The following is a 14,192-nucleotide window of genomic DNA, read 5'->3' on the forward strand; positions in this document are numbered from 1 at the left end:
TTCCTATCATGACAATACTTTACGTCAAAATATTTTTAATGGTCTAAAAGTTTGTTTTGGCATTACAAACTATTTCAATGACAAGAATTACCTATGATTTTTCACGACTACGAATGTTTTGTTGTAATTTTTTGTTTGGTGGACATAATATTAGCTGCGTATTTTTTATACGTTTTGTGGCTAGTATGCTAATTAATATTATAAATACTTAACTTCATACATATTTCTTTTGAAATATTAAATTGTAATAAATCACAAGATCACTAATAGCAGTAGGTAGGTATAAGATAAATAACTCACATGTCGTTATTTACAATTTTATTTTATAAATTATCGTTTAACAAACAATTGATTTAATATTCACATAATCTTTGGTTAGCATAAATAATTTCTTAATGAAACTGCACACATATTTATAAAGTAAAACATTTTTGCCAATTGCACATTTGTCAAATAATTAATACAAAACGATGTTCAGCATCAAAAAATAGTATATAATCCTGCAACATTACTCACTCGGCGAAAATACAACGCTTGTCCTATCATTCCATACAAAACCGACTATATAAAAAAATTCCAGTGCTATCTCGGTCGTATGCTTTATAATAAAATAAATAAATTGTTAAATTTTTATCCACTCAATAGAACCAAATGTAAAGGCACACTATTATCCTGGTTAAAAACACAAAATTATGAGGAATTGGAAAAACTGTTTGTTACTCTAAAATAAATAATACTATAAACATATAAAAAATCAAAATTTTCAAAACTTTTATAAACCTTTTATTACAGTTTTAATATTTTATTTTCTTCTATTTGTTAAGCTAAGTTAAAAAAAAAATACATATTTTTTCATATTTACGTTTACAATTTAAATTAAAGTATTACATTTTATTCTTATGCTTAGTTCATAGTTTTTGTGGTCTAACCTATCAAATTGTAAGTTTGAAGGTAGAAATAGAAATGTCGCTGATGTTGTTTTGTATAGAGTTTTAACTTTTACCCTCATTCACTAATTACTTTTGTAGTTTATTTTTAGAAATAAGATATAATAGTTACATCGGAAGAGTCTAGCGTTTAAGATACAGGCTCGGCCTAGTTTAAACGCTAGTGTTTACTAACCTCAATGTCAACATAAAATCATGTAAAATTAGGTATTATAGGTTAAGACTAATGTACATTTCTTGGAGTCAATAAAGATTATTATTATTATTATTATTATTATTATGTTTGCAAAATTACGTTCGTCAATAGAATATAGTACGGCATCGGCAAATTTCGGAAAACCGATTACATCCGAATTAAGTGCGCCAGAATCATTTTTTATTTATGTCTTATGTGAAAATTATCTTTACGAGAACGTACTAATTTGTAATGTCATGCCGTAGTTTTTTTTTTTTTTTTTAATTTGTCGATGATATAAATTGTGCTGTACTATACCTAGTTTTTGAACTGCGTTATGTAAAATTATCATTAGACCTACTATCTTGTAGTCACTATGAAAAGAGGTGTATTATTATTTAATGTAGATACGAAAAAACAACATATTTAATTGTACTTCACGGTCATGCATAATTTATGTGTATTTTGTCGAAAATTCTTATTCAGATTTTTTTTTTCATTTTCTATTTATAGTAAAATATCAACAATGTTGAAATCGTAATATAAAAAAAGAATGACGATAGCATTGATATGTTTATTAAATTTAAACTCAATAGCACTTTTTCCGAACGTAAAAAAGTGCTCGTAGACTTTTTTCGAGATTCTGTCTAGGTTAATTTTTTTTGATCAAACATTAAAGTACTGTATAAGAATACAGTACAATCACAGTAAAAAATGAATTGACAACCTTAAATAGGTCCGGTAAAAAGTTATTTCATTATTTATGTTGTTTTTTTTTAAACCTTTCCATATAATGCTTGGAAAAGAAATCTGTCGCAAAATACCAAAAGATACTTTATTTTCAACCATGAACGACAATTTATTAACATAAGAATTAACAACATTAAATGCTTAAATATATATATACAAATATGAACTAAAACTAGTTACTGTATAAATCTTTACCGCGTGGAATAGGCAAAAAACGTTCTAGCCCTCCTGTCACCAGTGGAGGCAATGAGGTGAGATACTTTTGATGAAGCTTTTTGCACCACTACTCCAAGGGCCAAGCGTTTAATCATTTATTTATTTTTATTTTGTACCAAGGAATAAGATTGTTTTAATGTTGTACTACCTCGTTGAATTAGTGGATAGCCCATTCGATTCTTAGGTTCTGATTTCAGTCCCAGGTTGGATAAATAAAAAGTTATTGGTCCAAGTAAGATCTTAGTAACCAGTAGTCTCAAGGCTAGTAGTTATTGACGAGCTTCGAATAAAAAAAACCACCAATAACAAAAATCTTTTTTTTTTTTTAATTTTTAATAATGATTATTAGTAGTATTTAGAACTGGCCAAACTTTACTTTTATTATACATTTAAATTGTAGTTGTCTAAAAAAAAACGTTTATTTTACTTTTTTAATGTCCTTTAAACAGCAGTAATAAATAACCTTAGACTGGTAAAAGAAAAAGAGTTACATTAAAAAAAATAAAAGATTCACGTATATTTTATTGATGCTTTAAAACATAAATGAATAGAAGCATGAATATGTGACACGCTGATTACTAAACATGGAAATCAGATGTGCTAGAATAAGATTTCAAAATATTTAAAATATATTATAGATATGTACTAAACATATATACATAACAATAATACTGGCTTGAATAAACAAATAATAGGTCGTTATGGCCGACAAAACCAATAACACATATTGTCTTACATGTTGTTTATAAGACAATATATAAATTAATGTCGGTATATAATAGTATCCGGCGTCAAGACAGCCAGTATTTTTTATGATCAATATTATAGTCAATAACAATTTCGCTTTTTTGTTAGTATAACTTAATATGGTGAATGATCTAAAGTTAGACAAAATGCGTAATTTGAAGGTCGTTCTATAAACAATCGCGTGCCGCAATCGCATGTTAAAAGAATCTGAATTTTTATTATGTAAAATGAACGGCATTAGCCACGATGACTTGTAATTAATGAAATATTACAACGAATAAGATAAATTACTGCGGTGTTGATGAATAAAACTAGTGTTCGTATACTGGCCGATATCTTAAATACATCATTAATAAAACATCCTTCTGAAAAAAAAAAGAAAAAAGACGTTTTCGATTTTAATTTTTTTTAACCTCTACGCTAATGCTTGTCAGTAGTCAGTCTTTCAATAATCGCATATGATGTGTTTCATCTGACGTATTACGTCGGCAATAAGCAACTTTAACTATATAGGTATATATCATTACGGAAAATTAATTGGTCCCATTTGACAGCTAACTCTAGCACGGCGCACGCTCATTGGTCCAAATAAATAAGCGCGCGTTTCCCTGTTACACTTTTCCGTCCCTTTTTACGAAATCACTCAACAGATTGCAGGAAAGCGAGACGAAAGAGTTTACACATGAAAAATATTTTTTATAAGAATCTGGCCTTTTTTGTCGTAACACATTATGTTAGAGTTCATGCTTAAGATATTTTTCTCGATACTGTGCTATTTTTTACATCTGTGATTTCGCAAATTATATAGCAGAAGCAGTATAACATTATCCAAGCAAAAAAGCAAGGACGAACAGACACACTAGCATTTGTAATTTCGAAGAAAGATGATTTAGAAGTTTATGAACTTTTTTTATGCGTGGAAGTTGATACGTTCTTTAATTGATTTACTCTTTTATTGACAGTTTACAAAGCGATATGAAAACAGGTTTTACTAATAGTCTTAGATTTATTTGCAGCAAATATACACTAAGTTATTAATAAAAAAGGTTATGTATTTTTCCTTATGTTATTATTTTATTATTAGGAAACGAGCTGTCATGTTTCGGTCCTAAATAAAAATAGAATATATTTGTATTATTACAAACCATGACACGATTGTTTTTTGATTACAAAACATGAAATTTCAAAGTTATTTCTGTCAATACCTAAATAAAAATAACATACTACTGCGTTAAAATAAACCTAATCACTTTTAATTTATTATATTATAATTATGCAATTATAAAGACCTCCAAATAGTTCTCAATTTAAAAGAAAACGGTATACATATGTTAACAACAAGTCTTGTTTCGACGTGTTCATAATTTTCTCTATAGAAAGTACATTTATACATACATACATTTATGTACATATATATTGTAAGTTATGAATACTAGATGCGCTTATGTCAAATCGTAGACATTCCTACTTCGCGATGGCAAGATTCGCTAATTGTTATATACAGCACTATGGAAATATTCAAATACAAACGGTTGTATGTGACACCCAATTATTATTGTTTTATACATCATATGATCGTAAGCTAAGTAAGTTGTTCAATGTCAAAAAGCCAAATACTGAAAAGCCACACAGTATACTCGTATACTTTTCTACGATTATATTTAAGTAAAGGTGATAAGTAAATTATTTGCAATTTTTTCAAATTAGTTTTTTTCATTATTTTTACATAGGACCCTTTGCACCGGTATCGTTGTCCATGCATAAATAAAATATTACCGTAGCATTGACCGAAACGGCCGTGACAATGTAACGATTAGGTATTTTAGGTTACACTTTGAATTTAAATTATAATAATGAACGGTACTGCTGTTCTAGAATGCGGCGGGGCGGCCCGATAGTTAGCAGGTATTGTTAGGTTGTTATTGATGCGAATTTAAAGGGTAGAGTTGTCTATGGAATTGGTATCTGAATAGTAAACGTTGATTGTTTTTAATCCAAGCTCTAGGTCTCGTGAGCGGTAAATAAAGATATCGGAGGGGAATTGAATATGTCAGAGCCACTTATCCAATCGGCCAATTTATTTAATTCAATACCACAGCGTATTAGAATAGGTATGTTTGAAGAGTTCTGATACCACTGGAAGTCTTTTTCTAGCTATGGACATTTATTTACATTTGTCAGGTGCACTGGAGGGATTTATCGCAATCGACGCACTCGATTTTATTAATTTTTTAAGTGTAAAAACTATAAACAACATTATAAGTGTTTATTGAACCCGTGAATTTTAGCAGGCAACACTGAGGCGCTAATTTATGCAGACCTATGAATAATTAATAGTAATAAATATTAATAGTTGTAATCAATAATTTTGCATAATCTCCGACTAATAGCTTAAATGCCATTTACAAGTGACTAGAGGGAACCGAGTTTATTAAATAATTAAAAAAAAATAGTTTTTGATTAAAATGAATAAAAAAGTTGCCAGCTTAAGGTCCGTTAGGCATTAAGGCGATGTTGTCAAATCCAGCAATGACCGGCTCATGAGACTTTTGTCTTCAAGAAGCTTAATTTGATTTTTTTAATATTTTCTTCCAATTCCCAAACTTGGCTTAATAAATGCTGAGAATACATCTTTCAAAGTCGAAAGTCAAAGCTGAAGAGTGTTTACTATTTTTTTTTTATCGTACACAGTATTTTCAATCGTGTGTCGATTTCCTAAAAAGCCTGTATAAAACCTCAATAATCAGTCAATTTTTTTCCGTGCTATTGGTAAAAGAATTTAAACAATTTCAAAATGTATTAAAAGTATGTTAAGCAAACGCGATTGCTGGAACATACTTTTAATTTTCTAAAATTTCTTTACGTTAATGAGAAAATTAACAAAACTGCATTATCTATTTCAAACGCTAGGTTCACACAGTCATACAGGACATAGTCACTCGTTGTATATAACCCTTTGTAGGTCCTTCGTATCGTGGATAACTAGGTCAAAATATAGGTAGGTTACATACGTTCGTATTGTATTTCCTGTCATGCGAGTGCCAGCAGATAACAGAGACATTACACGCAAGGATTTTGTTTCTTCATTTATGTGTCACTTGTTGTCGCCCGCGGATTCGCTCGTGCTAGGTATTAGGTATAAAATAGTTACGTATTAGAGTTTAAGCGTCATACTAAATAGCATCAGATTAGGTTGGCGTGAAAGATTTAGAGACACAGAGAGTTTCTTTCCCTTTAATAATATTAGTGTAGATTATTGAATATATACGATTTACAGGAGGGTTTGCTCAATCTTTGCTCTCTTATTAAAAATGTATTTCAGCCAATTTTTAAGTGATTTTATTTAATTTACAGTTAATTTTCTTGTTTGTTATGAACGCGCTTACTTCTACGATTACGATTAACTAACTACGATTTTATTTTTAATAAACGCGATATGTCCAATAATTAAGAAAGCTTATGTGATAACATCAAGTTATGACTTACAGGGTAGCGTTTTATTGTCATGGTAAATGGTAGTTCTACACATACTTGGCACAGGCTTACGTATATCTGTATAGACTTACAAGTCTGAGTTAAAAGTTAATCGATTAAATCTCTGTAGGTACGGACTTCTTTACCTCCTGCTTTCAATTTTGAAGATGCAGTCTGTACAGATTATGTACAGAGAGTCTGTCCCAAGTCTGAGTCATGTGGACCTATAACACGGATGAAACCTCGCGATCAACTAGTAGAAATATACATTTTTTTAGGTATAATTATTGAAACGGAGATACATTTTATGTATGGTATAATGCAACGCTGAAATCACGCCGGGCACAGCGGGCGTGGGCAGATACAATAAGCGCTTCCATCCGGTTCGCAATGAGCCGAATTGCTTGTAATTCAATCGCACTGTGTCACATTGTGTAGTCACCGCGACCTACCTTTAGTGCTAAGATTGACTTAAGACTTTATTCTCGTATACAACAAAACAACAACAACAGCCTGTTAATTCCCACTGCTGGGCTAAAGGCCTCCTCTCCCTTTGAGGAGAAGATTTGGAACATATTCCACCACGCTGTTCCAATGCGGGTTGATGGAATACACATGTGGCAAAATTTCTATGAAATTTCTCACATGCAGGTTTCCTCACGATGTTTTCCTTCACCGCTGAGCACGAGATGAATCATAAAGACTAATTAGGCACATGAATCAGCGGTGCTTGCCTGGGTTTGAACCCGCAATCATCGGTTAAGATGCACGCGTTCTAACCACTGGGCCGTCTCGACTCATTTGCGTATACAATTTTGTATATGATTATTTGCGATGTGTAGTCTGAAGCGCAATAAGTGCCTGGAAGCAGTGTACAGGAGATCACCAGTCAAATATAAGGATTTTAAGAGACCTTTTCGGATAACTCACCGATGTCCCAAAGTTGAAAGTTGACTATCAGCTGTAAAATCTCGAACGATTACATATATTTTGTTAAAGTATATATTTGGTATATAAACAAGATATTGGGGAACTCTTTGCTTTGTCTCTTATTAAAAAATATATGTATATTGAAGACGATTATAAAGCCTACTAGTTGCGCCCAGTGTCTTCGCTTGTGTTCGGCGTAGTTGTCATGTGTGAGGCAAAAAAGTATCCTATGTCCTTATCCTTGGAGTTCAAGTCTGCTTCATACTAAATTTCGTCTTATTCGGTTCCATAGTTTGGCAGTGAAAGAACGGCAGACAGACGGACAGGGTTTAATTTTTCATTTATAATATTAGTATAGAAGTATAGATCGACATATTAAAATATATAAAAACTCATTTGTAAAATAAATGTAGGTATGTTGAAGCTGTAATGTCTAATTAAACGCTCACGTGTATGAGAACACGTGTTTTAATACTAGGTTTTCTGAGCATTGCGCTTAAGTAGTAGTTAAGTTAGATACTATAATTAACTACTTGATGTACGTAAAGCGGAATGTATAAGGGAACCAATGATTATACACTTATATTATGTTTCGTTTTAATGACGTAAAAAATATATTTTATAAGGAATTGTTGGGTAATCCATTCCCAGCCGAGATGATTGAGATCTTGGCTGATGAATATATATATAATACGGGTCTTCGCTGAATTTTTACGTCTTAATTTGTGTTTATAATTCTCGAGCTCGGCTGTGAAAGAAAACATCGTGAGGAAAACATGAACTAAATGCTGAAATCTGTAGCTATAACACACAAACGCGTTTTACTTCATCGATGGGTGGAAAAAAAAAATGACTGGGACTCGAACTATCTCCATACGACGTTTCATCTAAATCGGTGAACTTTAAACCTGACTGAAGTAACTAACAGTGTTATTTTCGTATTTATAATGTTAGTATAAATGTTATGTTCTAAAATGTATAGTATAAAATTACCATATACCTACTTGTTTTATAACATAAAAAGGGACTTTTAAAACAAGCTACTAACTCGTAAAATCCTTATGTCACGTTCGGTATATTACAGAAAGTGCATAAATAATATAAGATTGTTTTGGGGTTGTCATTCATATTTTAAGTTATTATAATAACATCTTGTATTTTGAAAAGATTCAATGACATTTTCAAAATCTGAAAGTTTGAAATTTAAAATTAGCAATAAACTAAAGATATGTGAAGTGTATCTCTTAAACTCTTAAAAGTCTGATAAGGAAATTTATTTATTAATTATCATATACAATAATTTATTAATCTTATTTATAAAAGCAATAAGGTTTCTACCCTCTCCTTGGAGTCAATTGCGTTAAATTAATGTATATGGTAATTCTATACGGTAAAAGATATGGGTGAGATATTTTAATAGCATAAAATTAAAATTGAACAACTTTCCGTTCAAATCAGAAAAAAAACTTGTATAAAAATACTTTAATTTTTTTTATAGCAAACTCATACAATAAAAAAATTGCTCAGTAATTTATATCAACTCAAAATAATTGATTCAATAATGTAAGTCTAGGATTTTTAGATTTTTTTTTTCAAATTTGGTGTCATTGCGATTTTAATTATAACAAAGTTTCACAAGCAAATACTATTGTATTTATACACAATATAATGTTTAAATACTTCACTACTGCTGCCATCTGCAACAAATGAATAAAATTATGGGAACTTTTACTACACGTTACATAATCGTTAAACATAGATGGCGTTGTAATCATTATTTTATATTTTGTAAAGTTGCCACTAGATGGCACTACTAGGAAACGCAAAAATGTTCGAGTGACCTTCCTTTATCGAGATCGTTCAATGTCGTCTGCGTCTCACTCGTCAATTATCGTCACGAGTACGTAAATAGGAGGCTCGTCTCTCTCGGCAGTGATTAATGATTACCCGGTACACAATATGGTTATATCTTAAAATAAATAATCTTTTAATTTCCTTCTTTCATTAGATAGGTATATTTTATTACATTAACATTATTTACTATCTCTAAGTACACTAACAGACTTAACCGTTATAAGTACATACTTATTATAAGTCATTTATATCAATTGACCGCTAATCATTAAATGCGAATATAATTCTTATGAGTAGACGTTAGGACACATTATTCAAAAACTCAAAATGGCATAACGCTCAAAAAATTTGATAGGTTATTGACCGTCGTTTTTTACTCCTTCGAATCATAATTCATTCGAATGAAATCTGTACATCGCTTGTACTTTCATGTTAATAAAACTAAAAGGTAAAGATAGAAAAAAACGTATGACATGGCTTTAAAATATGTGTTACAATACCTACGTTTCTTAAATAGAGTATAAAGGAAAATAGAGTATTTTCGTTCAGGATATTATATCTATTAGAAATGAGTTATGCATATATGCATATAATAATATTTTTGATCTTATTTGTACCTGTAGATTAAACAGGTTTTGTGATGTTTAAAGGATATACGAATAGAGTATAAATTATATGACTTCTAGACTTTTATGACATACTTTTTTTTATTGATAATCGAGATAAAATACTTTGTCTTTATTTCGTGTTTGTCAAGTATCAAGAAATTGATTAGCTCATTAATAATTGCACGTCAGTTGTATTTTTCCGCGAACACGTATTGTTTGACGTGATTTAATTTCACTGAATCTAAATATAACTACCTATACGTACTACATAGTCTACATACACCGAATTAAATTAATGCTGTTGCTATTCTTGTCAGCCTACAAAATTATGTATTAGGTTAGGATTTTCGTTCGTTCTATAAATCTGTACTTTATTATTTATTGTTCAAATTTTAATTATCTATGTTTAAGTAATAAAATCATTCTAATAATATCGGTTATTTTTCGTGGAATTTTAATTTAAACAAAAAATATGTTAGGCTGGCTTTAATAAGAAAATAAGGTTATGAAAATTCGAAAAAAATGGTTGTGTCATTACTAAATATAGGTATACTGACAGAATTTGTACAAGATTAATTTTCATAGACAGCCAGTTTTAGTTTTTTGTATTCTTAGTAAATATTAGAGAGATAATGGAATGATGTTTTTTTTACATGTATATTTGATGTCATTTTTATAGCACGTAAGAAAAAAAATGAACAATCATCAAATCATCGTTTGTAATGTTTAAAAATATTCATATCTTTTTCCGCTTATGCGGTAAAAATGCAAAAATAGTTATATAATAAGATGTATGTCAAAGTTTACATTAAAGATTGAGTGTATCGTAGCGGATTCATTAAAAGTATTTTTATTTCGCCAACGCTAAATTCCAAATTTTAATCGATATTTGCATAACTCTTACGTTCAATTGAAATGTTTTATACCTATTTAAATTGTCATTTTTATTTACATATTTCATGTTCAATGAAGTACGTGTAAAAAGTTGGGCTAAGTTGTATTTATTTAATATAACCACTTAACTGTATAACCAAGAATAAATTTCAATTATACGTTTTGGCGTAGAAGAAAAATTTAAAGAGAAATTTTTTTTTATGTTTTAAAAACTTTTAGGACAGATTTATGAAACTTGCAAGAAATGCATATAATATCAGCATCTCAACTCGTTTAACGATTTTCAATCTTAACGAAGCGGTCTAGCGGTACCGTTTCCTACTTACGAACGCTTTTCAGCAGCGTTCAGTAAAAACTTAGATGACGTAAGCGCACGCCGGCAGCGCGTGCTCGTTCCGCCTCCCCTCGCCTCTATGTATATTTACGACTCGCGTGTCGCGACGGCTAGCTTCCAGTCCTGTTCCGAACCTCGTCCTTATCACGTGCAACCCTCGCGATGACTTACCACCCCGTAATCAACATCGGTACACACACCAGTGTGACGTAAACGCGTCCGCACCTGCGTTTTCAACTGTGTTCTGTTCGGTTTCTCATTTTCAGTCGACAATATGGTATCGAATCGTGGCGCCCACGTGCTGGTCTGGGAACAGCCCGGCTTGGAAGATCAGAGGCCCAAAACCTATAGTGGTGAGTCAGAATGACGTCACTGGAAAGCACTAGCCGCAATTACATTTTGTTACGTTTTTTTTTTTATAAAATTCAGTGCTTGTCTTCTCTCGCGCTTTCGGGCAGACGAATTTATGGGGACGGCGCCGAGCGTTTGAAGTTAGAATCTGGTTATTCAAACCGGATTGATATAATTTGATCTGATAATGGGTATATTTGATTGAATTATAGCGGTTTTATAAACCACGTGAGTTAACATCACGCTCGGTCATACAATACATTATACTTCAAACACATGAACCAATTTCCCATAGTAAATCAAACAGGTGTTTAATCAATATATTTTCGCCGTTTACGATTATAATGGTCGTTAAAACCTTTGCGATAAAACCTATTATTCATTATATAGAAATTAGGTATAATGCGTTTTTTATTTGTAGATTATAAATAAGTAAATTTTTTTATTCACTAAAAATATAACCTCAATGGTTTTGTTATATTTGATACGTTGGCGTGATTTTACGGAACATAAAAGTAACCTAGGCTACAGGCTAAAGTACATTTAGTAAATGTAACCTAAATTAAAAATAAGGATTGCGTTCTGTAATTTCACACGTAGATATTATATATTGAACATGTAATAAATTAAACCATAATAATATAAAATGATAACAACATTTTAGATGCTGCCGATAATTTTAATAAAGATAAATCTGTCGTGACCTCTTTCTAAGTCTTTGACCACTATTCCAAGGTTGCAAAAACAACAGACAATTAATACTTTTTGACAGATCTGTGTACAAAAATAACAATTCCGAACGTTTCGTATGATTAGTAATATGTTTTAAAATATTTTAAATTCCTTACCTAGCGAAGGGCGATCGTATTTCCGTGTATATACTATTGTTATAGGTAACATAGAATGAAATTCAAATATTATTCGCGTATTCCCTTATTTAAATAATTGTACATATTATTAAAATAAATTCAGTACGTTCGAAAATTTATATGAATATTCAAAACGAATGGTTGTGAGTTGAGAGATGGAATCGGGACAGACAAAGGAACACATATCGCTCATTTCCAAAGCACCATAAATACATTAATTATTTTATAAGCGGCCGACATTCTCCATACCCATTCCTTTTTCATTTGTTTAATTTGTATGTTTTTAATTCATCCCGTGCTCAGCGGCAACGGAAAATATCGTGAAGAAACCTGCATCTATCCTATTTTAACCAAACCGTTATCGGAAAGGTCTTAGCCTAGCAGTAACATTTACAGGTTATTACGTTTTAATTAATAAGTACCAGTAATATAAATACCTAATAGTATATAGTACCTAGGGATGCTTAAAGTAATAAAAGAAGATTAATATTACTCATATTATAAAGTAGATGTTATTAAAATAAAGATAACTTTCATCGACAATAGATTTATTTCTATTGCGACTTCCTTGTCTATGAATTAAAAAAAAATATTTTCGCTTAAGGATGTTCGTTATTCTCGAATATTGTAATAATAACGTTTTAGCAAATACCATGAATGTACAAGGAAGTCTTTCGATAAATAATTTTGTATTCACAATGATTTAACATTGTTTCGTTTTGCTCTCACGCCTGCCTCTCATTGTCCGTTCTTTGAGTGAAGTATTATTGCTAATTTTCACTGATTACAAAAGCAATTTAGTGATGTTTCTCTTTCATATCAAGATATTCATATATTTCATTCCATTTGGATTTTACAAGCATATTTTAATCGTTATTTTAATTTAACAACATTATGTGTATGAAGCTACTAACTACTAGCTTTGTAAATTTGTTATATAACATAAATATTCCTTATCTGTCAGCTGTCAGTGTTGTGCTCCGTGCCACCCGAGGTATTTTATTGGTGGTTCCTCCGTGCTTGGAATGACACTGATTTTGACATCAATTCAATAGTAACAGCAATTAAAATAGGTATTTCAAATAAAACGTTAAAAAAATCCTTTGGTTTTATGTAATTCCTAATACATATTACTAGTAGTAGATACCTTTTATTAGAACCACCTGAAATTTAACTACACATTGAACTACATCGCTTATTAAGGGATTGACTACACGTAAATTGAATTACAAATAAATGTTTGCTGATGAATATATTCTAAATATATAAATACACTGATATAAGGATCTACTTATACGTCAATGTAATGCAGCAATTTGAGAACGGTGTTATCATCTTTTTTATCATTTACACATTCTCGTTCTTGACAAATTAATACTTTAAACTGTATAATGAGAACAGTTTGTAGATATACTTGAATTTAATTATGCAAGCTTATGACATGATTTATAACTAAAATGTTTAATTAACAGGCCAATTAAGAGCACAGATGATGATTTATTTTTAGTTTTATTTGCATTACCATTTTAGTTATACATTGGTGTTTAAATAAAAAAAATAACCAGAATTATTTTTAGGTCCTTTATTGTGCACAGTTTCGAAAAATTTAATAATTAAACTTTAAACAACCTTCGAAAATTGTGTTAGTTTTTAAAAGTATGTTTAACTTTTCGTCATCTATTTTAACATGAATGGAATCGCTATACACAATGATGTAATTAAACAAATGTTTTGTGTTTGCAAGGAAGTATTGAATTATGGTACACGAAGAACATTTAAAACTACGTAGAAAATTTTATGTAAACACATAATCGTAGCAATTGTGATCGCGATAAGATAGACAATTCGGGTTTAGCAAATAATCCAGTTGAGTACGTACGGCGTTTGTGAATAAGAAGCGCTTGTTCATAGGATTATTTCTCTATCTCTCGACAATCGTAAATCCCGATTGCCTTTGATATAGCAATCATAAAATAGATGACCCGTTTAATCGTAATTAAAGTTCCGATTCATATTATCTTTTGATTGATATCTATGGCTACT

The 14,192-nt window shown here is 30.5% G+C and overlaps 1 protein-coding gene across 2 annotated transcripts in view; it reads left to right on the forward strand.

Annotated features, from left to right (window-relative positions):
• The window catches only part of LOC124534013 (putative inorganic phosphate cotransporter), a 58,795-nt gene that overhangs the window by 28,476 nt on the left and 16,127 nt on the right, over nt 1–14,192 (forward strand). Inside the window, exon 1 of one of the 2 annotated variants that reach the window (XM_047109628.1) lies at nt 11,030–11,282. The exons of the other annotated variant lie outside the window; for it this stretch is intronic. Within the exon in view, the coding sequence (XP_046965584.1) occupies nt 11,204–11,282 (79 nt within the window). The 5' untranslated portion in view covers nt 11,030–11,203. Of the gene's footprint in view, nt 1–11,029; nt 11,283–14,192 lie in introns of those variants that run through there. 2 annotated transcript variants of the gene reach the window in all.

Source organism: Vanessa cardui, chromosome 12 (genome assembly GCF_905220365.1).
Source record: "Vanessa cardui chromosome 12, ilVanCard2.1, whole genome shotgun sequence".
In the NCBI taxonomy this organism is placed as follows: Eukaryota; Metazoa; Arthropoda; class Insecta; order Lepidoptera; family Nymphalidae; genus Vanessa; species Vanessa cardui.